Source organism: Xyrauchen texanus, chromosome 25 (genome assembly GCF_025860055.1).
Source record: "Xyrauchen texanus isolate HMW12.3.18 chromosome 25, RBS_HiC_50CHRs, whole genome shotgun sequence".
Taxonomy (NCBI): domain Eukaryota; kingdom Metazoa; phylum Chordata; class Actinopteri; order Cypriniformes; family Catostomidae; genus Xyrauchen; species Xyrauchen texanus.
In genome coordinates this window covers 11,860,329-11,885,429 of record NC_068300.1, presented here as the reverse complement: position 1 = coordinate 11,885,429, position 25,101 = coordinate 11,860,329, and the positions used below count along the sequence as shown (strand labels likewise).

Here is a 25,101-nt window from a genome sequence, read left to right as displayed (position 1 = left end):
ACTGCATATTTCTTGTTTAATAATTATTTCTTTCATCCCCATCATTATTGCATCCATCATCTTTGTGTTTTTTGTTTATAGTTTTATTGTATGTGTACTATTTTAACTTTACCAAAGTTTAAGCCTTCTTCCATTTTCCGCTGATACTGTAAATTGTAAAATTAAAATAAAGTTCTTTTTTGAAATTGCATTAGCCATGTCACAGGTTTCACCTATTAAAACTTTTTCAAAATATCATTAATGACACTTTAATGATCATATTAAAAATTAAATGTTGTAGATCCCAATCAAATAACAAAACATTAAAGTGAAAATCGTAAATGTAAACTTATGTGAGACTACTGAACTGTGTGACTCAAAAGCTTGAAGCCACAGCACTCTTCATTAGGCTCCTATTTTGAAAGGTTGAAAGGTGCTGAAAATAATTTCAGTTTTTTGGGATTTGTCTGAAGTTTGTTCTCATAGGAATAATGAGTAACCATGGTAACAGGGAAGCAGTATCCACCAGAGGATCAACAAGGCATGCTGTGATTGGTGGATTAAAACCTCAATGTGATTGGCTAAAGGAATTGAAACCTGGCACAAATCCAAAGCAATGATAGCAATGATTGCAGTGAAGATTTGAAAAATGCTGATTCAACGATCCATAAATAAATGCAACAACATTCACAAATGTTTTGATGCAAATTAATTCAAGAATATGATAAATAAGTATTTATAAAAACTTTTTGAATTGAAGTTATAATATTTGTATAGGTAACTGAGGAAAAATGTGTGCCCTCACTTGTAAATTTATGAATTGTAATTGGGTTTTGTGAATGTGAATTGTGCTGTGCATTTATGAATTGAATTTTGTGAATATATTATTTTTGAGATCATTCTGGCTCCATACTATATGGCTTGGTGCTCAACGAGGGTCTTAATAATTTGATGAGAGCGAGTGAAGTCCATGACCAAAAGACCATGTGAGTAACCTGCCTGTCCTCTCAATCTCAGACATACCTGCAACAAGCCCAAGACCTGGTCATACTTGAGAGCATTATACTCCAGACCCTGGGTAAGTTTGGAAGGGCAAGAACGGGTCACTGAATCACCATATTAGATGCACCGAATAACCACATTTACTCTCATTCACTGCTTATTCCCAGGGTTCAACAGGACAATTACAAGCTCCTCTTAAAGAGCTATTGCTACTGACTCACCTTTGTCAATTTGTTGTTGACATGACAATGCAACCCTTCCTGTGTGCAGTTTTACAGTGGTACAATTTACAAGTATTTTGTGCAAGTCTTTTTTGTGACTATGTTAATCATCCTGGGTGCACAGTTGTCTGCTTGAGTCCCCACCAGTTTGTCTCACAATTAGATTTCAGAAATTTTATTCTGGTGCCCTTTAATGGGCTTTTTTTTAATATAACCAAATTGCCTGTTGGCACTTGCATGGGGTTTGGCTCAAAGGTATCCCACCAAACAAGCACAGGAAGATCTGCGTTTGTGATTCACTCACTCATTAATGTGTATCGTATGTAGCGGGTGTCACCTTTGAAGATTCAAAGCACTTCATTGCCGTTTCAATGAAATGTTAATAGTCTCTTTCTCTCATTCTCTGCTTCTTTGCTCTGCTCCTTCCAGCGTTTGAGATCACTATTGACCATCCACACACACATGTTGTCAAGTGTACCCAGCTTGTACGAGGTAAAACCATCTCTTTGCTGAATTGTCTGGAATATATATGTGGATTATCGCTTTTAACTTCTCATTAAGACCTTTCATTTGTTGTTCCAGCGAGTAAGGATTTGGCTCAGACCTCATATTTTATGGCAACAAACAGGTATGTTGATTTTCAAGAAAGTGTGCCACATTTTTTTAGTATGCATATTTTAAATATGCATGGTACTAGGACTGGGCAATATGCAAGAAATATTTTCACAATATTTTTATTTAAAAAATATTGCAGTACCCAATTACATCGCCATTACATCACGATCCCCCCTGGTAGAGGTATCGTCAATATTCTTGATTTTGCTTTAAAAATGAAATTAATTTGTAGAAACACAAAAAAAAATTTACTTCAGATATTTCTAAATTCAAATTGCACTTGAAAAGAAACGGAAAAGCAGTAAAAATAACAAAGTGGTCCAAAAAATTCATATTTAACCCCCCTTCCATTTGCTGTCACGCAAGTATCAATCATAAAACAATTACAACATAAAAATATAGCTGCAAGCAGCGATTACGGGCCCAAGAACCATGGGTCCGTTTACACCCGGTGGCTTTCGGAAAACAATGCAAGATGGTCGCATGCATTCAGCCATTGACATTATTCTAAACAATTTTGAAGCAATTTGGTTAAATATTAGAGGTCTATTTTAAAGTCTGTTGTAAGAGCCATACTTCCTGCTGCCAGGTTGTGGCACTATGGCCATTACCCAAAATAGTCACATCCATGTGATTAGCCCCCAAGACTAAACATAAACTAAATTTTGATCTAAATCACACGTTGCACACAGAAGATATGAGACATTACCTGTTTCCCATTTTTCACCATTAATTAAATGCCTCACCATGGCAACACCGTTCGATATATCAAAAATCTGTTCACAAATTAGCATTTTAAATATCTTGTCATAATATTGTCTAAAAGTGGTGACAGTCTCATAAAACCCCTAGGAGGAGTATTTAAAAGTTCAGAGACTGCAATATTCAATAAATCCAAAATGTCCAACTTCATGTTGGGCAGAGCTAATAATTATAATTATGAAAGTTGTCCGGCTTGATGAGAACTATATATGTACCAATTTTAGTGACTGTAGGTGCAAATGGGGTTACTGCAGAGGCCCTCTTACATGCCCAGTTTAAAAGGGGGCACTACAGAGCCCCCCTACATGCCCATGTGTGAATGTTTGCCCAACCTTAATGGCCAACGACTCAAGACATTTTAAGCATGCCAAGATCCTCAAAAAACCCAAATATAGGAAGAAAGGAATAACAATAATGAATGTGTTGCCATGGCAACAGTGATTAAGATGTCAAATATTTCTTTACAATTTTACATCAGCAGTGTCTTGACATTATTCTAAGGAATTTTGAAGCAATTCAAGTAAACATGAGAGTTATTTCAAAGTCTGTTAAAAGTGCTATACTTCCTGCTGCCTGTTGGTGGCGCTATGACCGTGACCCATTATAGCTACATCAATTTGATCAGCCCTATTTACCAAACATACAGCTGAATTTCATCAAAATCACATAATGCGAGCAGATTTTTTCAATTTTTCTCCATAAATGTATTGCTTCGCCATGGGGACACCTTTCAAAATATAAAAAATATGTTAGCATTTTAGCTTCTACAATGTCTTGGCATGATGTTTGGTAACAAATTTGTTGCCAGACACGTGAAACCCCTAGGAGGAGTATTTAAAAGTTCAGATCCTACAATTTTCAGAAAATCCAAAATGCTCAACTTCCTGTTGGGCAGAGCTAATGACTGTGAGTATGGAAGTTGTTCGTCTTTATGAGAACTATATATAGCAATTTTGGTGACTGTAGGTGAAAATGGGGGTGCTACAGAGCCCTCTTACATGCCCATTTACAAGGGGGCGCTACAGAGCTTCCCCTGCACTAATAATAATAATAATAATAATAAAAAGAATAATAATCCTTAGAAGAACAATAGGGCCTCCACACTTTCAGTGCTTGGGCCCTAATAGTAATAATCCTTACAAGTACAATAGGACATCCGCACATTCAGTGCTTGGGCCCTGTGGAGCGGAGGGGGACGGGGACGGGTCGGAATATCGCATGCCTCATCAGGCCGATTGGGGACCGGTCGTGCGATATTCCGACCCGGCCCCGCCCCCCTCCGCTCCACAGGCCCCAATAATAATAATTCTTAGTATTACAATAGGGCCTCCGTACTTTCAGTTCTTGGGCCCTAATAAATGGAATTAAGGATAGATTTAAAATAGAGTCCAACAACAAAAATGGTATAGGCCTACTTTTTTTACTTCTATTCAACACCTTCAATTACATATTACATAGATTTTATATTATTATATTGCATTTCAATTTCTTTATTTGCACTTTTTTTGTTTTTTATTAATCATAAAAATGAAATTAACTTTCATCCATTATCAAATTTCAACAAAAAATTACATTTCAGTAACAGAACAGTATTATATAATTTACTTACATGGCTTGACACAGTTGACGCATACACTAGTGAGATAGTTTTCAAATCGAGATACATTTGTATAAGAAAAACCTGAGTTTTTCTATTTTTGAAAATTCTATTGCTATGCCAAAAGATACCTAATTAAAAAAATCATGTACCAAAAAATATATATTTAGCATAATATGATAATCAGCCAAATATTGTTTTAACTATTTTACGGACCTTGACCCTGCAATTACGATACGGACCTCTGGTTGAGAAACACTGATATAAGCTACCTGTGTTTGGTGGGTGCTATTTTCATACACTGGACTACAATTTAATATATTTGGCAACTTCCCAGCTCCATGGTTTTGTCTTTTCCCACTATTATCGATCATTGTCAATGAGTGTCACAATCAGCATTGGGATATTTGTCAGATATCATTGATATCCGATTACATCATCCTTTCGCTCAGCCCTACACACTACCATATTTATACTATTTTTGCATTTTTCAGTATGCAAAAATACAATGCAAAACATTTCTGTATGCATGGAATACCCTGAATGACCTGCATTTGTAAAGATTTGCAGTATGCAACCAGAGGACTGCACGACATGCTGTGTATCCTATAATACAAAATGCTCATCTTGACCTTTTATTTGCAGTGTGATGAAAGAAGCATTTCTTCATGGCTCAATTGAACTGACACTTTAAAATGCAAAATTAACCATATATATGTCTTATGATAAATGGATGGTTCTCACTGATTTAAACATGTAACACAATTAAGGTTATGTGATAAGTGTAGCACATTACAATTTAAAATGTATATAATACTGTGTACAATTTCATCTACTATTTTTAAACAACAATAGCCAGTTGTTTATAGTGCACATTATTCAGCAAATAGTACACTAGTGTTCCAGTCCAAACATTATCTACGAAATAGTCCGTTCTTGGTCAATAATGTTTTTATTAACCTTTAGATTCATTACTGTTTCTCATAAATATTTTGTATTGTCTTTCCTTTGTGTATTTTGTGACTGTGCGTGAACTCCTTGCTGCAGTCTCCACTTGACTACGTTCTGCTTGCAGTATAGCCCACCCATCGTAGCTTGTGTTTGTATTCATCTGGCCTGTAAATGGTCCAACTGGGAGATTCCTGTCTCCACGGACAGCAAGCATTGGTGGGAGTATGTTGAACCCACAGTAACCCTTGAGCTGTTGGACGGTATGTCAATTTGTTGCACTTTATTGTCTTTGCATTGACCCTTGGAACTTTTAAAATGTTGCCTTTCTAATTAGAGAGGGAATTTAATGCTATAAATATGGCATGTGAAGTCAAAGCTTGTCTTATGTTTAGTGTTTCATTGTTCAAAATGTAATTTGGTTTGGTTAACATTTAGGCATTTTTCTGGAATATTTCAATAAACAGCATTTTGTAACAGTTTAGTGTAACCATGGGCTAAGTTTCAGTTGTGTCCAGGTTAAGAACCTAGTAAGCCTTTTTATTTAACTTTTTAAAGAATGGGTCCTTTTTTCCCAAGTCCTAAATTGTTTTATTATAATTTAACAGCGCTCACTCATGAGTTCCTGCAGATCTTGGAGAAGACGCCAAGCCGATTAAAGCGCATCAGAAACTGGAAAGTAAGTTAGTTTGCCTGAGTTCCTATGTCTGGTTTATTGCAAATACATTGGGCCCCAAAAAGTATTTGGACACTTAAAGGAATATTCCTGGTTCAATACAAGTTAAGCTCAATCAACATCATTTCTGGAATAATATTGATTACTGAAAAAAAATATTTTGACTTGTCCCTCCTTTTCTTTAAAAAAAAAGCACAAATCTGGGTTACAGTTGCTACATTTACATGCAACCAAATAATCTGTATATAATCCGACTGATAGCTCAATCGGATTTAAAATCCTTCATGTAAAGAGAATTGAGCTGGATCTGAATAAAATTTTCAATCCGATTGAAGGGGATGGTGTAGCCCTACAATAATCGGATTAAAAGAGAATCTGAAGCCAGTTATGTTCTGTGAGGGGCCGCCCGAAATATTGTTAATTAATTGTTTTCCCCATTTGAAACCAGCGCGTGAGACATCTTTGTTTACATAAGTGCAGCTGAGAGTGCACCTGACACTATTATATGCTTTGTGCAGTTCGTGCTGCGGTGCCTGCCAAAAGTTCAAACAAAGCAGGAGAAAAAGCAGAGGTGTAGAAATTGCGCACATTGGTTCTTTCGTGTATTTCACTATTTTTTGCTGAATGTGTGAAAGTGATATGAGAGGGTCATTCTTCCGCACCCCCCTTTCAATACCTTCAATATGCTTTGAGAACCATTGCTGTTGTAACACAATGGTTAGTACATTAGAACTATTTAGTTTCCACTAAAACACACAGTTACTACAATATTACTACAGTAAAACTATGGTTAATTTTTTCCGGATTAAATCCTTCTCTCAACTCCCCGACCTTCAGTGTGGCCAAATCACTTTGATGACTCTCTTTTATTACTATAAGTAGTATTATAGGAAATATTAAGAGTGAGACATGGGAAGAAGTATTTCAAGAAGGGGGATTCAAAACCAGCTCTCCAGCGTGACATCACATACACATCAGTTACTCCCAGAGCTACTATAGCTGCGCATGCGGCATTTGTACTGTGTTTCCACCAGACTATTGGTGTGCAAATAGTCACTTTGTTATCCAGTTGAACCCAAATAAATCTGTCATGGCTGTCTTGAGGATGGTCTGAGCAGTGGTGGGCAGAGTTAGTGTAAATAGCCTCTGCCAACAAGATGGGCTATTTGCACTTAGTGTAAATTGTTTTCTAAAATACGCTCATGCAAAATCCCTCCACCCTCCCTCCTCACACCATCCAGAACAGCACTGTGGCAGCAGTGGAGTCATTCAGGGTTTTGGGCTCTACCATCTCTTAGGACCTGAAGTGGGACACCCACATAGACTCCATTGTGAAGAAGGCTCAGCAGAGGTTGTACTTCCTTCACCAGCTGAGGAAGTTCAACCCACCACAGGAGCTGCTGACACATGGTTATGGGCTTTAAATAAAAAACCACAAAACTATCGATTGTCGATTTAAATATAGTATCTAGGTTTTAGACGTAGGCTATTTAAATCGTACCAGAGTAAAACTCTTCTTCTTACAGTTATTTAACACTGCAAGCATCCCTTCTCTTGCAGTTTTAAATATCCTGCATTTTCATTCTTGAATGATTAAATGCTCCAATCCGCCGTCATTATTGCTTAGTGATTTTTGCATAGCATCCTGTCCGCAGCTGTCGCTTAAAGTCCCTATTATTTTGTTTCCATTCCACATCTGTAAAGTCCTTTAAGAACAACTCTCACCCATCGCTCCCAGAGATTTGTACTCGCATCCAGAGATGCCTGTGGTTAGATTGGAGGAGGAATGAGCATGAGGCAAATACATGGTAAAGTCAGACAGGGTATATCAGATGCTGCTTCTAAGTCTTCATTTGCAGAGTAGATTGAGAAACATTAGAAGAAAGCTTTTCTGGCATATTTTTTTAGATATCTCAAAATTTTTTGGTGCCATTCTCGCTTTATCAGCCTTTCTCTGCTTCTCCAGAATGCAATGACTGACGCTCTTTGCCTGCACAAAAGTTTTGTTTGGAATACATGTAATTCACATATAAATTAATATTTGTATCGCATTGCAAAGTTTAGGGGACATATTAACAGTACATTCAGAATCTGAAATGGGATTGAATATATTCGGATTGACAAAAATGAGTGCATGTAGGCACTTACAATGGAAGTGAATGGGGCCAATCTGTAAACATTAAAATACTATTTTAAAATTATAGCCACAAGACACAAACAATATGTGTGTTATCATGATTTTAGTGTGATTAAATCACTTACTAACCTTTTCTGTGTAAAGTTATAGCCAATTTTACATCTTCATTGCCATAACAATGTAATGTTAACAAACACTAAAACGACTGGAAAATGATGATTTAAAGAACTTTAAAATAATACACAAGTATTATTAGAGGAATTCATGTAAGTGCTTTTAAAAAATTATAAGATTTTGCCTTTAAACCCTCCAAAAATTGGCCCAATTCACGTCCATTGTAAGTGCCTAGCTGTAACTTAAATTTGTGCTTTTTTAAAAGAAAAGGATTAAGTCTAAATATTTTTTTTGTGGTAATCAACATCACACCACAAATGCTGTCGATTGAGCTTATCTTGTATTTAACCAGGAATATTCCTTTAAACCACACTTAAAAATGTATGAATTAAATTGCTTGGATAACAAATATCAATTCATGTGGCATCTGCAAACAAATTCTGCTAGAACTTTTCTGAAACTAACTATTTTTTGTAGTTACTTTTAACCAAAAGATCATTTTTACTTGATGTAAGAAGTCAGTTCCCCTCAACTTCACACAGGTGTAATGCATCAAATTAACGCTAATTTGTTACATGTGGACTCAAGATGGCGCCGAGTATGGCTGCTGCGTTGCGAGCTCCGTTACAACACTGCGGTTTATTGTTTGTTTTGTTTACAGTTCTTTGTTTTTTTGTCTTGGATGTTGTCTGCCTTATTGTTTACGACAGACAAACGCTTTTGGACATTAGTTCTACAATCACACATCGAAAACCGGACTTCAAATTCCTTAATGCCGACCCGCTGTTTACAAACACGCCGGCGGAGCCCTTTGTCTGTGCTGCTCGGCCGCGGAAACGCAGAAGGAAAAGAGGAAAACGAGCCGGCGTTCTCATCAGAGTAAGACGTCGTGCAAATCGACCCCCGCTACCCAGTATACTACTGGCAAATGTTCAGTCTCTGGACAACAAACTCTGCGAGCTGAGAGCGCGGATCTCTTTCCAACGAGAGACGAGGGACTGCTGCGTTATGTGCCTTACAGAAACCTGGCTGTCTACGGAGATTCCAGACTCGGCCATCGAAATCACGGGCTTTTCCGTGCACCGAGCGGACAGAGCGAAAGACCTCTCTGGTAAAAGCAGAGGTGGTGGTGTATGTTTTATGATCAACAAATCATGGTGTGATCAGAGGAACGTACATTTCATCAAGTCTTTTTGCTCTCCTGATCTGGAATATCTCATGCTTCTGTGTCGACCATTCTGGCTGCCGAGGGAATTCACAGCGGTTATCATCACAGCTGTGTACATCCCCCGCAAGCCGACACAGACCGGGCACTCAGGGAACTGTATGGGTGTATAAGTGAGCAGGAAACCGCGCACCCTGAGGCTGCGTTCATTGTTGCCGGGGACTTTAACAAAGCCAACTTCAAAGCAATCGCCCCAAAATACCACCAACACATAAAGTTCAACACACGAGGGGACCGGGTTTTGGATCATTGTTACTCTCCCTTCCGGGAAGGCTACAAATCCCTCCCCCGCCCCCATTTGGCAAATCGGACCATTCTTCCGTTCTGCTTCTGCCCGCTTACAGGCAGAAACTGAAACAGGAAGCACCCACCCTCAGAACGATCCAGTGCTGGTCGGACCAATCAGACTCTGCGCTACAAGACTGTTTTGATCACGCGGACTGGGAGATGTTCCGGTCCGCCTCTGATGACGACATCGAGGTTTACGCTGACAGCGTAACGTGTTTCATCAGGAAGTGCGTAGAGGACGTTGTTCCGACCAAAACTATACGGATATACCCCAACCAGAAACCATGGGTTAACGGCGATGTTCGCGCGGCACTCACTGCGCGGACCTCCGCTTTAATTCTCCTAACACGGAGGAGCGTAAACAAGCCAGTTATGCCCTCCGTAACACTATCAGTGCAGCTAAACGCCAGTACAGGCACAAGCTTGAAGGCCAGTTCAACACCACTGACTCTAGAAGTATGTGGCAGGGAATTAACACAATCACGGACTACAAGCGGAATAAAGTCTCCGCCATGAACACCGCTGCATCTCTCCCGGACGAACTTAATACATTTTATGCTCGTTTTGAGGACAGTAACACCGCCCTCGCGGAGAGAGCACTCGCTGCTGACGCTACAGAGGTTGATTCACTCTCCGTCTCTGTTGTGGATGTAACCCGATCATTCCGACGGGTGAACATCCGTAAAGCCGCGGGTCCAGACGGCATTCCGGGCCGCGTCATCAGAGCGTGCGCGAATCAACTGGCTGGTGTTTTTACGGACATTTTCAATCTGTCCCTCTCCCTGTCTGTAGTCCCCACATGCTTCAAAACATCAACCATTGTGCCTGTACCGAAGCAAGCTATAATCACATGCTTAAATGACTGGCGTCCTGTTGCTCTGACCCCCATCATCAGCAAATGCTTCGAGAGGTTAATCAGAGATCACATCTGCTCTGTTCTGCCCCCTCTTTGGACCCATTGCAGTTTGCCTACCGCAACAACCGCTCCACTGATGATGCCATTGCATCTACAATACACACTGCTCTCTCCCACCTGGAAAAAAGGAACACATATGTGAGAATGCTGTTTGTAGACTACAGCTCAGCATTCAACACCATAGTGCCCTCCAAGCTTGATGAGAAACTCCGGGCTCTGGGCTTAAACAGCTCGCTGTGCAGCTGGATCCTGGATTTCCTGTCAGGCAGACGTCAGGTGGTTAGAATGGGCAGCAACACCTCCTCATCACTGACCCTCAACACTGGAGCCCCGCAGGGCTGTGTTCTCAGCCCACTCCTGTATTCCCTGTACACACATGACTGTGTGGCAACACATAGCTCCAATGCCATCATTAAGTTTGCTGACGATACGACGGTGGTAGGTCTGATCACTGACAATGATGAAAGAGCCTACAGAGAGGAGGTGCACACTCTGACACGCTGGTGTCAGGAGCACAACCTCTCCCTCAACGTCAGTAAAACCAAGGAGCTTGTTGTGGACTTCAGGAAGAAAGACGGAGAACACAGCCCCATCACCATCAATGGAGCACCGGTGGAGAGAGTCAGCAGCTTCAAGTTCCTCGGTGTCCACATTACTGAGGAACTCACATGGTCCGTCCACACTGAGGCCGTTGTGAAGAAGGCTCACCAGCGCCTCTTCTTCCTGAGACGGCTGAGGAAGTTTGGAATGAACCACCACATCCTCACACGGTTCTACACCAGCACTGTAGAGAGCATCCTGACTGGCTGCATCACCGCCTGGTACGGCAATAGCACCGCGCACAACTGCAAAGCCCTGCAAAGGGTGGTGCGAACTGCCAGGAACATCATCGGAGGTGAGCTTCCCTCCCTCCAGGACATATACACCAGGCGGTGTGTGAAAAAAGCTCGGAGGATCATCAGAGACTCCAGCCATCCAAGTCATGGGCTGTTCTCACTGCTACCATCAGGCAGGCGGTATCGCAGCATCAGGACCCGCACCAGCCGACTACATGATAGCTTTTTCCCCCAAGCAATCAGACTGTTGAACTCTTGATCTATCAGGATCAATAATTAGCACTGCACTTTATTAATCTATAATCTCACACTGGACTGTCAACATATTCTCCTCAATACAACTGCTATATATATATATATACACATATATATTTCATATACTCCCACTTATTGTATTGTATTGTATATTCTGTTCTATATTCTGCATTGTATATAATTATTGTGTTGTGTAAGTATGTGTACATCTGATTTGTAAATTGTTTTGTGTAAGTATGTGTACATTTGATATGTAAATTGTTTTGTGTAAGTATGTTGTTTATTGTAATTGGTATATGTCTCGTCACTGTCATGACTGCTATGTTGCTCGGAACTGCACACAAGAATTTCACCTACTGTTGCACTTGTGTACATGGTAGTGTGACAATAAAGTGATTTGATTTGATTTGATTTGATTAAACATGTTCCACTAATGTTTGAACATCATAAAGTGTCCAAAGATGTTAAGTCTTAATTTTGATCTGTTGTTTTATTATTTAAAACCTATCAACTTCCTTTTGGAAATGTTTTTGCTTGAATTATGTGCTGTTTATCATGAAAACAAATGTAAAATCTTTCTTTAAATGGCACTTGGTTTGACATTTTGTTATCTAATGCAGTGACATTCATACGTTTTTAAGCGTGGTCCAAGTTTTTACACAGAACAGAATGAAAGCTTTTGCACTAATTTTAGGTCGAGCAGCTTTAGCTATTGGTTTATGAAGCATAGTTTTTTGTAAAATAGCATCCTCATAATTTTCTCTTTTTTTATTTTTTTTTATTTTTGACTCAGGCTGCAGGTCAAACTGGCAAGAAATCAAAGGTTCAAGATGGTGATCCGTCAGATACCATTATGAGCATGATCTCCATGGCAGCATCTGACAGCGCATTGGCCGGGCTGATGAGCCTTTCTGACACTCCATCTGGTTCCTCAATGTCTTTGTTAGAAGACGACGCTACAGCTTCGTCCCAACACTGGCAGCCTGGTGGTAAGGAGCAGCAGGGCACTAACGAGCTCCAAGTACCCGCAAAGGTGGTGTCTCTGAGCGAGTATCGGGCTAAGCATGCGGACGAGCTGGCGGAACAAAAGAGGAAGCTGGAGAACATGGAGGCCAGCGTGAAACAGGGTTATGCCACCGCTGCCCAGGCCCTCATGAAGCAGAGGAAAGACAAACACCATCATCACCAGCAGCAGTCCAGCTCTGGGTCATCAGGCCTGGGAAAGCCCTCAACCGTTGTCCTAAAGATCCCATTGGATGAGCAGTCGGAGCGGAACTCCCTGAAGATGCGCTTCCCTGTTCCAGCAAGCCAATCGGCAAGCAGTAGCAGTCGAGCATCTGAGCAGGACATTAAGGTGCGAATTCGGGTTCCAGAAAGGCGAAGTGGATCTGGAGAAGATGGGAAGAGTCGAGAGAAACACAGAGAACGCTCCAACCACCACCACCATCATCACCATCACCACCACTCTTCCACCAGCAGCTCTTCATCCTCCTCGTCTTCCTCATCCTCAGCACATAAACATTCAAGTTCTGCCAATGTTTCTGGAAGTAGCAAAAAGGTCTCAGGTGACTCTGTGCGAATGAGTTCTTCATCATCAAGAAAAAGGACACATATGCCAGGACCTTCTGCTGGTATCCACCCTTCAAAAGTCAGCAAATCCTCTAGAAACTCTTTTCAGTTACCCCCGCTTTCTGGAGTTCCTGCCCACTCCCTGGGTCTCTCGTCCGACATCCTCCCCTCACTGAGCCTCTCGCACCATCAGGGAAATTATTCACTCTCCAAGACAGACAAGGCCGACACAAATGGCCACAACACGGGCAGCCAGTCCAATGAGTTTCAGGACACTTTTGACATGTTGAACTCATTGCTCAGTGCGCAGGGGGTGCAGCCGGCGCAACCACAAATGTTTAACTATCGCCCTCAGTATGGAGAGTACCGATATAGCAGTAGCGCTCGTGGAGGAACCCACCCCCCGCCGCTTCCATCAGAACCCCCTCCCCCATTGCCGCCACTGCCCAAATAACTCCATGGACATTCATCTGTCCATGATATGCTGATCAGATCAGTCATCTTTGGAATCCTGAGTTCCTCTTGTGCGTCCAACTTTCAGTGATATTCAGTATGACAGCAAAGTAATTTAAGGCAAAAATGTGTACCTTTCTTTTTAGTCTGGTACATCAGTCATCCCACTTTGCCCCATGTGGTTTTCTGTTTGTTTTGTGTGATTGTGTGTGCGAGTGTGTTCACAACACCCATCTGTGGCAATAATGGTAAAATAGAACAAAATATTGAAAAAAATAAAATAAGGATAAGCAAAATGTTATTTATTAAAAATTGTACAAACTATTTTTGATGTTGCTTGGTTTTATATCAGCACTATATCCAACAGAAATACATAATGGAAAAAGGGTGTGTATAACTGAACGAGAGGGACCTTGTGTTTTAGTCATTGTCCTCTTTAAAAAAGTGTAACTTTGAATGCAAAATGAAAAGGTTTGTCTTGCTAACAATGTAAGTGTCTTTTTTTAATCAAGTATGGTATTTATTATTAGCCTTTTAAAACTAGTCATTAGCAGTCGTTGCTTGAATTCGTCAGACGATATCTGGATTTATTTTTATACTGTTGTAACCTGCTTCCCAGTCTGAATTTACTTGATAAGTCATGTATGTTTTGAGAATGGACATACAAATCCCCATATTTGCATCAAATTTTATGTTTCTAATATATGAAAAGTCACTGAAGTAATGTTATAATTTTGTTAGATAAATATTTGTGGTCATTTTTTTTTTTTTTTGTCATTTACACTGCATTAATGATGTAAATGACTGAAAATTCACAAAACAATCTAAAAACAAGAATATGCCTAATTTAGGAATATGTCTGGTGGTATCTTGGATTTAGGATCCCGAGTCAAATGCAGTCATTGTTTAAAATGGTTGTAGAGTATCACACTCATTTATATTACACTAAAACAGTTTGTCCAGCTTATAATTGTTTCATTTATTTTTTTATATATATATAAAATTGTAATAGACAAACCCAAATTATTTCAGTTACAAGATATGGGCCATTTGCCATATTTGTGATGGACACTGACTGTGGTGGGGATACTTAGTTTTTCCACGTGCCATTCTGTCTTGTGCACAGCGGAGTGCTCAGCATTTCAAAGTATACTCTTTGACTGCGAGTCCATATGGACATATTTGATGCATACACACTATGACTGCTTTATGATACTCTTATATCACAGTTGATGCACAAAGATGCGGACAGTCCGTGGGGCTAGAAAACTAGGCTGCACTAGGGCAGTCTGCGCATACTGTGCTTATGAAATTTGCCCTGTGCGCAAGATGTATGGCCATAAGTTGGAGTAGATGGCATATTTAATTGGATACGAACAAAAACAATGCTGTGATGGTGTAATGTACAGTCTGTTCAGTGTGTCGTACTGTTGTTTCGAGGAATGGAGTGTGATGTAAGCCATCGAAACATTGAAAATGCATTAATCTTTTGTACGTTTCTGCATAACGATGAACAACAGTTTGACATTCAAAAGAATCTGTCAGTTTACACAAGAATGGTTTAACAAACTGTATATGAATTTGTTCTACCGGTACTTGTTTTATAAGGAATGAGGCCAATGGAACAGACTGTACTTTTGTTGAGTCACTGCCTCATTTTCATTTGTGTCAAATTAAATATGCTGTCTACTATTATAATGCCCACATTTGTCATTCATTTGTAATTAAAATGTCAAATCGACACTTGAAGATTGAATGGCAAGCATGCTGACCACAACATAAGAATACGTTCATGTTTAATTGTTGTAATTGTAATTTTTCTTTAAGCATTATCACAGTCTCTCTAATTTTGACAGATTGATAACCCATACGATAATGACTCCATGGATGCTCAAGTTAGCATTAAAGCTGGTGAGAACTTAAGTGTTTTGGGGTAATCAGTCTTTGTCACCGTATTCATATCTTGCTTGATCATGTCTAGCAAAGTTTGTATGCAGAAAATAGCACAATAATGCAGATTACAATATTGATCACTATTATACTATTTAACTGTCCTCTTTGGAATTTCATGGCATGCTTTTCGTTGCTAAATCTACAAGACAAAAAATGGGAGCATGGAATTTCTAATGTCAGAGTAAATTGAATAAATATTGCATTCTTTTAAGATTTTAGCAGGGATTCCTTCATACTTGTATCTGTTTCCTGGTGTTAACGTTGTGCCTGTGAGGAACATTTCAGGAACATTTGTGAAATGATATGAAACACACTATAAGCTATATGAAAGATCTAATTGTTTGTTCACAATTTTGGCATATATTCCCTATATGATGCACTCCTCATTTACCATCCTAATGCTTTATCATTAAAGTTAGAGCTTGAAATGTTAAACATCCTGTTTTATTTTTGTGTTTGCTGGTTTTTAGTTGGTTTAAGAAGATTGAAGGCGGCGGCGGCAATGTGCGAGCCTTATACAATTCATGTTACCACTGTATTTTCTATGTACCTCTGTCTGAAGAAGATAGCATTTTATCAAATGTACATGCTGTTTTCTGTGTATTAGTGGTATCACATGAACTCTCAGGTTTTGAATTCAATTGTCGGGATGTTTCTTGTCAGAAGTTAAGGTTTGCATTTTTGTGAACTCAGTTCCTTTTTATAAATGTGGTTGATATAATCTGTAAATTAATGTTTTATGAGAAACAACTTGTGAGTGTCTTTCTTAAAGATTGCACTGTATATTATTATAACGTGTCAGACATTGTAATGCTTTTTGCAGGTAGTTACTTCACTGATTTTTAAACAAGTATAAAGTTACCGGTTTTGCTTCTACCTGATGTCAACACCTTCATGGTTTGCCTTTGAATTCAGTACTGTAATAAAGAGATTCAAGAATACACAATGCTGTTAGACATAGCTATTTAGCACACGATTCAGAAAAATCTGATTCATTTTTTGTAAGTATACTTCAAAAGCTGAAAATCCGGATTAACCAAGAAGTCACAAGAGCTGCTGTAATCCTAATTAATTTTTCATTCCAGGGATTATTGTCTAGCCATACTGTGTGACTTTGTTTTAGTGCAACCTGAAAACAAAACATTGATGAACTAGACTGTGTCATAGGTGAAGTGTTTCAGTTAAAAATAACTGAAAAAAAATTATGAAATCTGGGTCATATGTAACCCCTAAATCAATAGAAAAATGAATGCGGAACTACTGTGTCAAAAATCAGTAGAAACTATTTACATTTCAAAATAATGTAGAATTTGTTTTACTGTCTTGATGCTTGATTTCAGAGTGATATATGACCTGAACACAATGTAAACCCTTATGAGTTAGCAGAACTCCAAAAATTTGAGGCAATCAGTTACATATGCATTTTTAAGTTAATAAAGCTTCCAGATTTTAAATATGCATGTTAATTGCTCTTAACTTGATATATTGAGTAAGCTAACTCATAAATTTTGATGGCACTTAACTTTAAATGTAACTCCTTTCTGAAGTTTAAATTAACAAGTAATTTAAATACTTCAAGTAGAGAGAACCTAGCTAGCTCAAATTAGTTAGGACAGTTAATGCTAGCATACTGAATGCATGTTAATTGGTAACATTATGCTTTGACTAGCATAGTGATTATTAAAAAAATAACCAGTAAAGCAATGCAAAATATAAACAAAATGTACTTGTCCTCAACCTAACCTCAAGCTCCACTATTTACCATTATGGTAACAACCAAAACTCCCCCTTCACATTCATGTTGCGCAAACACACATTATATAGCACTTCATTTTAACATTTTCTCTCCCTGTCGAGTGTATGCAAAGCATGCTGAAGAATACATTTTTAATTTAAAGAAAAATTTAATTAATTTGGGTTACTAAAAAGTTGTCAGTTTCGTGAACTCAAAAGAAAAAGAAAGTTCTAAATACCCAAGGTTCATTTATTTGAACTAATTTGTATGATTTAATTTTTCCTACTTAAAACAATAATTTTGAGCATTAGGGTTTACTATGATGAGATACCCAGAAGTGCTTTAAGCCATAAACCTCTGTGCATTAGTGTTCACATGACTACTGAGGATTCTCTGGCACAGACCTGTGAAGACTCTGTTGTTCTGTTGTCAGCCGTCCTTGATCCTGCATGACTCTACGTTTAGGTCTGACAGTTTTGCCTAACACTTATACATTAGCTTTAAACATTAATGTCATATAAGCATCTATGTCACCTGTCCCAATCTTAAAAATAGTAATTAGCAACACATTTCAGCAATACCTATTCTGTTGTATTTATTAACATATCAAAAATGTATTGCCAATGTCCCACTTAAGAAACAAAGCTTTTAAAAATGTCAGAAGATGTCCAGTCAGATGGATTTCTCCTGCACAAGGGGTTGATATCACGTGCACATTCTCCAGGCTCATTAAAAGAGGCTCAGCTTGGAAAAAACTAATCTTGTGAACTTGTGACCCTAAGAAAAATGTAAGCCCCAAAATGTAAAATCTATTGATCTATTGATTTTACACTGATATATATTGATTCTTCAATGGCACTTAAGGTTCAGCAAAGAATCCTTTTTTGCTGTGTATAGGGTTTTGGGATTGACTATATGGTTCTTTGGAGAAAAAAACTAATTATAGTTTCTTCAGATCAGAGTGTTTGTTTTTGGGTCCTCCTATTGCATGCAATTGTAAAACCATTATTGGCTCTAAATGGAACCTTAAGAAGGTATTAAATGGAAGAGTACACATACTTGATTAATCGCTTTTATTAATAATTCATTTAATATGTGTGATTGATATTTAAATATTTAATGGCATCCTAATAACTCTTTCTCTCTCTCTCTTCTCTCACTTGCTCTCTCTCTGCCTAACTGTGTGTGTGTGTGTGTGTGTGTGTGTGTGTGTGTGTGTGTGTGTGTGTGTGTGTGTGTGTGTGTGTGTGTGTGTGTGTGTGTGTGTGTGTGTGTGTGTGTGTGTGTGTGTGTCAGCAAGGTCTTAAATGTTGGGAGTGGCTATGCAGTCAGAGATGGAGGTCATTGCTATATAAAGAGTAATTCCTCTGTAGTAGAACTTGAAGAAGTCATTAAAGCATGAAGTTGCAAAATGAAGCTACTTTCAAGAATACTGCTATTGACCTGTTTTTCTATGGTCCTCACAAGTAAGTAAATGTTATCATTTAAGTGCTTGCATATTATATTTGATTTTGTATGCATATTATTTGGAATTTTATAAATCTGTGTTTTTGGACATTATATTGTTCTGTTGATAAGTCAGAAACCTCAGAATGGTCATGAAATTTCTAATTTTCTTATTTACTGTTTTGAAAAGATATTTGAAATTAACCAATTAAGATATTGAAGCCAAAGTTAACAATGACAATTAAATATTAGTTATCTACATCTTAGTTGTCTAATATTGCCTGAGGCTATTCCTGTTTCTTTGCTGGGAATCTAAATGATGTGGAACAGCATAGGTTGAGTGACTACTGGCCTGAGGGTGGATGTCTTTGGCTTTAAAGCATTAGCTGCTGCAATACTTAAACCCTATGGGCAGGATTAGTGCTTCACAGCAAAGCCCTGACCTCCTTTACCCCCTTAAATTCATTTTACGTTCAGTGCCAATGTGGCAGACGAGAATGTCTGGGTTTTTTCCTGTTCATGAGTAGCCATTTTGCATAAGACAATCTGTCTAGAACATGTTTGCAAAAATAATTATTGCATCTTGTTGCTCAAAAGGATTGCTCTGTGGGAGTGCATGTGCCTGTTGCTTAAAAACCGTAAAACAGGATTTGACTAAAGCAACACTAAATCTTTCTGAAGATGCAGTCCTACAAAATTCTAGCATAGCATTCCAGTTTTTAATTAGCAAGCCTAGGAAGAAAGCCTCTCCATAATGCAGTAAAGCCAAAAGAATAGTCACATGCACAGTTGTTCATCACATGCAACAGATTTTGAGTAAATCTGCAGAAAGTATGGCATATTTCCCCGCCTCTGTTTTTCTTTCCACCAATTGTTGATTTTAACAGATCATTACTCCAGGCCAATTTAAATTACAGGTGAAACTCGAAAAATTTGAATATCGTGCAAAAGTTCATTAATTTCAGTAATTCAACTTAAAAGGTGAAACTAATATATTATATAGACTCATTACAAGCAAAGTAAGATATTTCAAGCCTTTATTTGATATAATTTTGATGATTATGGCTTACAGCTTATGAAAACCCCAAATTCAGAATCTCAGAAAATTAGAATATTACATGAAATCAATAAAAAAAAAGGATTTTAAATACAGAAATGTCGGCCCTCTGAAAAGTATAATCATGCATATGTACTCAGTACTTGGTTTGGGCCCCTTTTGCATTAATTACTGCCTCAATAGCACCTAAAGGACTCTCAGACTGTGAGAAACAAGATTCTCTGGTCTGATGAAACAAAGATTGAACTGTTTGGCCTCAATTCAGATTGATGGTTGTCCTTCTGCAAGTTTCTCCCATCTCCATGAACCACTGAGGCGCTTCTCCCCTGATTGCTCAGTTTGGCCAGGCAACCAGCTCTAGGAAGAGTCCTGGTTGTTCCAAACTTCTTGCATTTAAGGATTATGGTGGCAATTGTACTCTTGGGAACATTCAATGCAACCAAATTTTTTTGCAGCCTTCCCCAGATATGTGCCTCGACACAATCCTGTCTCTGAGCTCTGAAAGCTGTTCCTTTGACCTTGTGGCTAGTTTTTGTTCTGATATGCATTTTCAACTGTGAGACCTTATACAGACAGGTATGTCCCTTTCCAAATCATGTCCAATCAATTAAATTTGCCAATAAAAGTGTAGAAACATCTCAAAGATGATCCAGAGACACCTGAGCTCACCTGTGCTAAATTTCAAGTGTCACAGCAAAGGGTCTGAATACTTATGCCAATGTGATATTTAAGTTTTTTCTTTTTAAAACATTTGCAAAGTTATCACAAATCTGTTTGCTTTTCATTATGGGGTATGGAGTGTAGATTCATGAGGAATATTTTAGTTATTTATTTATTTTTATAGCATTTAAGCATAAGGCTGGAACATAAAATTAAGGGGTCTGAATGCACTGTTTATATATATATATATATATATATATATATATATATATATATATATATATATATATATATATATAATATATAATTAGTTACTATTGCTACTACCAATAGTAACTAATTATATACTATATATACTATATATTATATTATCTTATTATATAAATATATAGCACCATCATGTTACCATTTTATTATAGTGCTATTTTGCCACTTCCACCGTTTTAATTAATCATTTATACACTTACGTCTGCAGGTGGAGAACTAAAGTTTGACATGGGCAATGATGCACCCACCTTGACTGGTGCCAAAATCTCTTTCACGATTGACATTATATTCCCTCACAACCAGAGAGTCCTGCCCGGCGGACAAGTTGTTTGGGCCAAAAACTGCTCGATCAATGGTATTTTCTCTAATCCTCACCATCCACGAACACTAACAGAATCAAGATTCACTTTATCTACAATGTAGTTTAGAATACATATTTTGCTGTGAATGCAACACAATTGTATTATTCTTGCACAAATGCATAAATGTTCCTCTGTATTCTTTGATTCTACTCAGGCACACAGTTTCATGAAGGAGAGCCTGTCTATCCTTATTGTGTTTGGCAGAGAAATACTGGCAGGTGTGCGATGGCCCCTCCTCTTCACTTACTGTAAGCACTGATGGTGTTCCAATTGGGTCATACGTTATGGATGTTGTCATCTATCACTACAGGAAGAGGGATACATTTATTCCTATTGGACATGCCTCCACACAGTTCAGCATCACTGGTCAGCATAATGCGAACAGAAATGTTTGAAAGTTGACCTGTCTTTAACAGAAGGGTTACTTATGAAATAAATGTTATTGAGGACAATCTCACACGATTATGCTTAATAAGCAACAATGTGTTAGGTCATGTAAACGGTTCGATTTTTTGCCCTATGTATGTAAACCTTTACTGGCGTGCTTACCGACTTATGCAATGTGCTCAAGTGTTGAGCCCATGACTGTTTGCTTAGATGTCAAAAGCAGAGAATAATAAGATGATTTCAAATCTCATGTAAATGCAAGTATCTTACGTTGATGTTTTTTTGGAAAAAAATTATTTGTGAAATGTATCAGCGCATTGCAATACATGGAAACGCACACACAACGTTTATGTTAATTACAATTCTTGGTGTAAGATTTAATGCTATACAATATTATTCCTCCTCATGTTATTCCTTTCTAGACCAAATTCCCTTTGCGTTTTCCCTGTCGCAGGTGAACGACAAAGACGAAGGAGATCAAACATTCATTCAGAACAGAGCTGTGGCCTTTATCATCACCCTTCATGATCCTAGCCAATACCTGAGCAAATCAGATGTGACCTATAACTGGAACTTTGGGGATGGCAGTGGCACCGTAATCTCCAGGGAACTCACCGTCACACACACTTATATTTCATCTGGTGCCTTCAAGCCCCAAGTAGTCATTCAAGCAGTCATTCCAGACCCATTTTGTGCTACTCCACCAAACCCTCAAACTGAAGCCAATCCTACAACCAATGCCTTCACCTCTGAGAGCCACATCCAATCTAATTGGGACATCACAACAGGTGCACATCATGGTTTTCCTGTTTAGTAGAGCATGCATTAAGATCTACAGCTTTGTAAAACTCTCATTTACCTTACAATTCAACAGATCGTGCAGCCAAGAAGTCTTCAGATCCCATTGTAAAATCAACACCTGCATTTGCAATTAAAATTATTCCATCTGCACCTCCAAATGAAGATGTAGGCTTAGTTCAGAGGATAGAATTTACCCTTCCGATGAGATCCAGCCAGGAAGAGCAACCTTATCCTAATCCTAGAACATCTCTAAAAAATCCTGTGTCTGATGTTGCAACTGAGTTATCCAAAACTTTGACTACTATGACAAAGACCACACAAAAGGCAACAACTGGTGAGTTGCAATTTTCTATAAAGATTCTGTCAATATTTAGAGTGATCATTTAAAATGAAGGAGTTTTGCTGTTAATTTCCAAAACATCAGCAACAGACTCAAGGATGTTGAAAAAAGACACCATTCAAGACCTGGACGATGTAGCAATAATGAAGCACCAGGCACCTGACAACTGTGTTATTTACCGTTATGTCTCCTTCTCAACTGAGATTGAAATTATTGGTGAGCTTTCTCCCTTAAGCACATACTGTATATCATTGTATTTATGGTTTATTGTACATATAGATCCTCATTGGTGGACAATGGCATATTTGCATCCTTAGAGGGCATTGAGAGTGTGCAGATCGTCCAGGTGACCGTAGCTGATGGTTTTATGCTGTCGGAGATGGACCAGAATGCTGTTGATTTCACAGTTACCTGTCAAGGAAGGTGAGTCTGGCAAAACATGTTGGAACCAGAAAATACATGCGTGAAGCAGGATTCAATACCTTAAATCCCTCTTTTCAGCCTCCCCACTGAGGTGTGCACTGTGGTGTCAGATGCAGACTGCCAAATGCCAGTTAGGACCTTCTGCAATGCTGTTAGGCCCTCTACAGAATTCCAACTCATCCTTCGACACTTCTTTAATGATTCTGGGATCTACTGTATCAATGTGTCCATGACTAATGATGTCAGTTTGGCTGTCACGAATGCCAGGGTTAATATTAACATAGGTATGCTTATTCTAAAGAGTACATATGTGTATACACATGGAAGTTCTTTTGTGGTTATTGAATACACAAACCAAGTTTATAGTGCAAACATGTAGTAAATAGAGGATGCATTCTTCTAAAGGGACAATAGGCGAAAGTCAAAGAGATTTTGGTGATTTGAGGCTACAAGAACTACAGCAAGCACTAGCAATGCAAAAAAGGTAAACTTCATACAAATATGCAGCGATGAGATGCAAACAACTATCAATGGATGTGCAGACAGTGACACTCACATTATCTGACGCCTGATACAGTTCGATACGGCAGTCGAGTAGGAATGCCAACTAGCAAGCAACAACACAGCAATTTTATGACCTCCAGCTATTTATTTATGAGCGCATTTACATGCGTATTCTAACACATTGATATTGCTCTATAAACTGACAATATGTGTGGTCATGTAAATGCATTAAACAGTTTTCCTTTAATGTGGCAAGGTCATAAACGGTTTAAGCAAAAATGGATAGATCTGTGCCGGCATTCTTACTGTTTTTGTTTTTTCAATTTGCGATTCTCAATTTCAAAGTGTTGTGCGCATTTCTGTTTACATTTTGACATCAAATACAGGGAATAATCCAATTATTTAAAATCTCATGTAAATGGGGTTTACATGAGACTTGAAATAATCAGAATATTCTCTGCTTTTGACGTTAAAATGTAAACAGGCATACGCACAACTCTTGTGCACATTGGATAAGATACTGGTAAAGGTGTTTATATGTAAAGCCAAAATGGGGTTATGGGCAAAATCTACCTGTGCCTTTCGGTTTATGCTTAAACCGTTTATGACCTAACCCGATAAAGTAAAACTATCTAACACATTTTCATTACATTACAAGTTGTTGTCTTATTATGCATACTCAATGTTAAAACGTGCATGTAAATGTGCTCAATGTGAACGTAATGGTGTTTTTGCAGTATTATTGTGCTAAGTCATGTCTATATTTCTTTGCTGTAATTACCAGGTTCCAGATTCACATCTTCAGGTGCCATTGTTATGGTATTGGGCATCCTGACTGTTGCATCGGTAATGGGCTCTGTGGCTTTTGCATATAAGTGAGTCATTCTAAACGATGCACATTATTAAAAGCACAGCTTTATTATTATAATGTACTTTGTGAACTCTATTATCATTCTTTGTAATCTTTTGGCTGGTATGTCCAGTGAATTATTCAGCCTATTCTTGTGGGGTTTCAAGGCTTAATCAGTAAGCAAATTAGTGTATCATTAACTAGCAAAACTGGTTTGAAAACGGACTTAATTTCTCAACATTTCTAGGCATCTCAAAGGGTATCGAAAACTGACTGAGGTCTCTGCTCCGTGCCAATCAGATGGTGCTATCATGAGCTCTATGGCAGCTCTCTTCTGGAGCCTGGTGAATCGGCGGGCATTGAGTCAGAAACAAGGCGAGGTGTGAATTAAAATTTCACTTTCAGACAAATCAAACTTTCAGTAATTAACAAAAATTTCAAATGAATGTTACTTTGGCACTATTTTACATGTATAGCTTAAGTAAAACAAAGATACATTTCATTTTTGCCTTTTAATTTTTTAAGTCAATATTTGAATTGGCATGTTGTATTCTTGTTATACTCACATTTGACAAAGTAATTTTTCTACAAAAACAAACTAAAGTTTATCACAGCATTTGCCTTAATTTTTTTACTTTTTTTAAACTTAAATTTAAAGATGAAACCAGACAGTAATTTGTGTCAGCATGATGTATTCTCTAGTTGACACAGTTTGTGAACCTC

General features: G+C 38.3%; 2 protein-coding genes across 3 annotated transcripts in view; both read left to right on the top strand.

Moving 5' to 3' along the window:
* The window catches only part of LOC127619142 (cyclin-T1-like), a 22,335-nt gene extending 5,858 nt beyond the window's left edge, over positions 1 to 16,477 (top strand). Inside the window, exons 4-9 of one of the 2 annotated variants that reach the window (XM_052091921.1) lie at positions 997 to 1,057; positions 1,632 to 1,694; positions 1,785 to 1,830; positions 5,224 to 5,387; positions 5,733 to 5,803; positions 12,365 to 16,477. In XM_052091921.1, the coding sequence (XP_051947881.1) occupies positions 997 to 1,057; positions 1,632 to 1,694; positions 1,785 to 1,830; positions 5,224 to 5,387; positions 5,733 to 5,803; positions 12,365 to 13,594 (1,635 nt within the window). In that variant the 3' untranslated portion in view covers positions 13,595 to 16,477. Of the gene's footprint in view, positions 1 to 996; positions 1,058 to 1,631; positions 1,695 to 1,763; positions 1,831 to 5,223; positions 5,388 to 5,732; positions 5,804 to 12,364 lie in introns of both variants that reach the window. The other variant, XM_052091920.1, reaches the window with a different exon arrangement.
* Positions 15,036 to 25,101, top strand: LOC127619020 (melanocyte protein PMEL-like). The gene is given in 12 exon segments (XM_052091746.1): positions 15,036 to 15,047; positions 15,450 to 15,504; positions 20,920 to 21,066; positions 21,228 to 21,275; positions 21,278 to 21,439; positions 21,883 to 22,248; positions 22,335 to 22,595; positions 22,686 to 22,817; positions 22,919 to 23,024; positions 23,103 to 23,308; positions 24,313 to 24,403; positions 24,626 to 25,101. Coding segments are annotated over 12 exon segments (1,725 nt in total). The 3' UTR covers positions 24,765 to 25,101.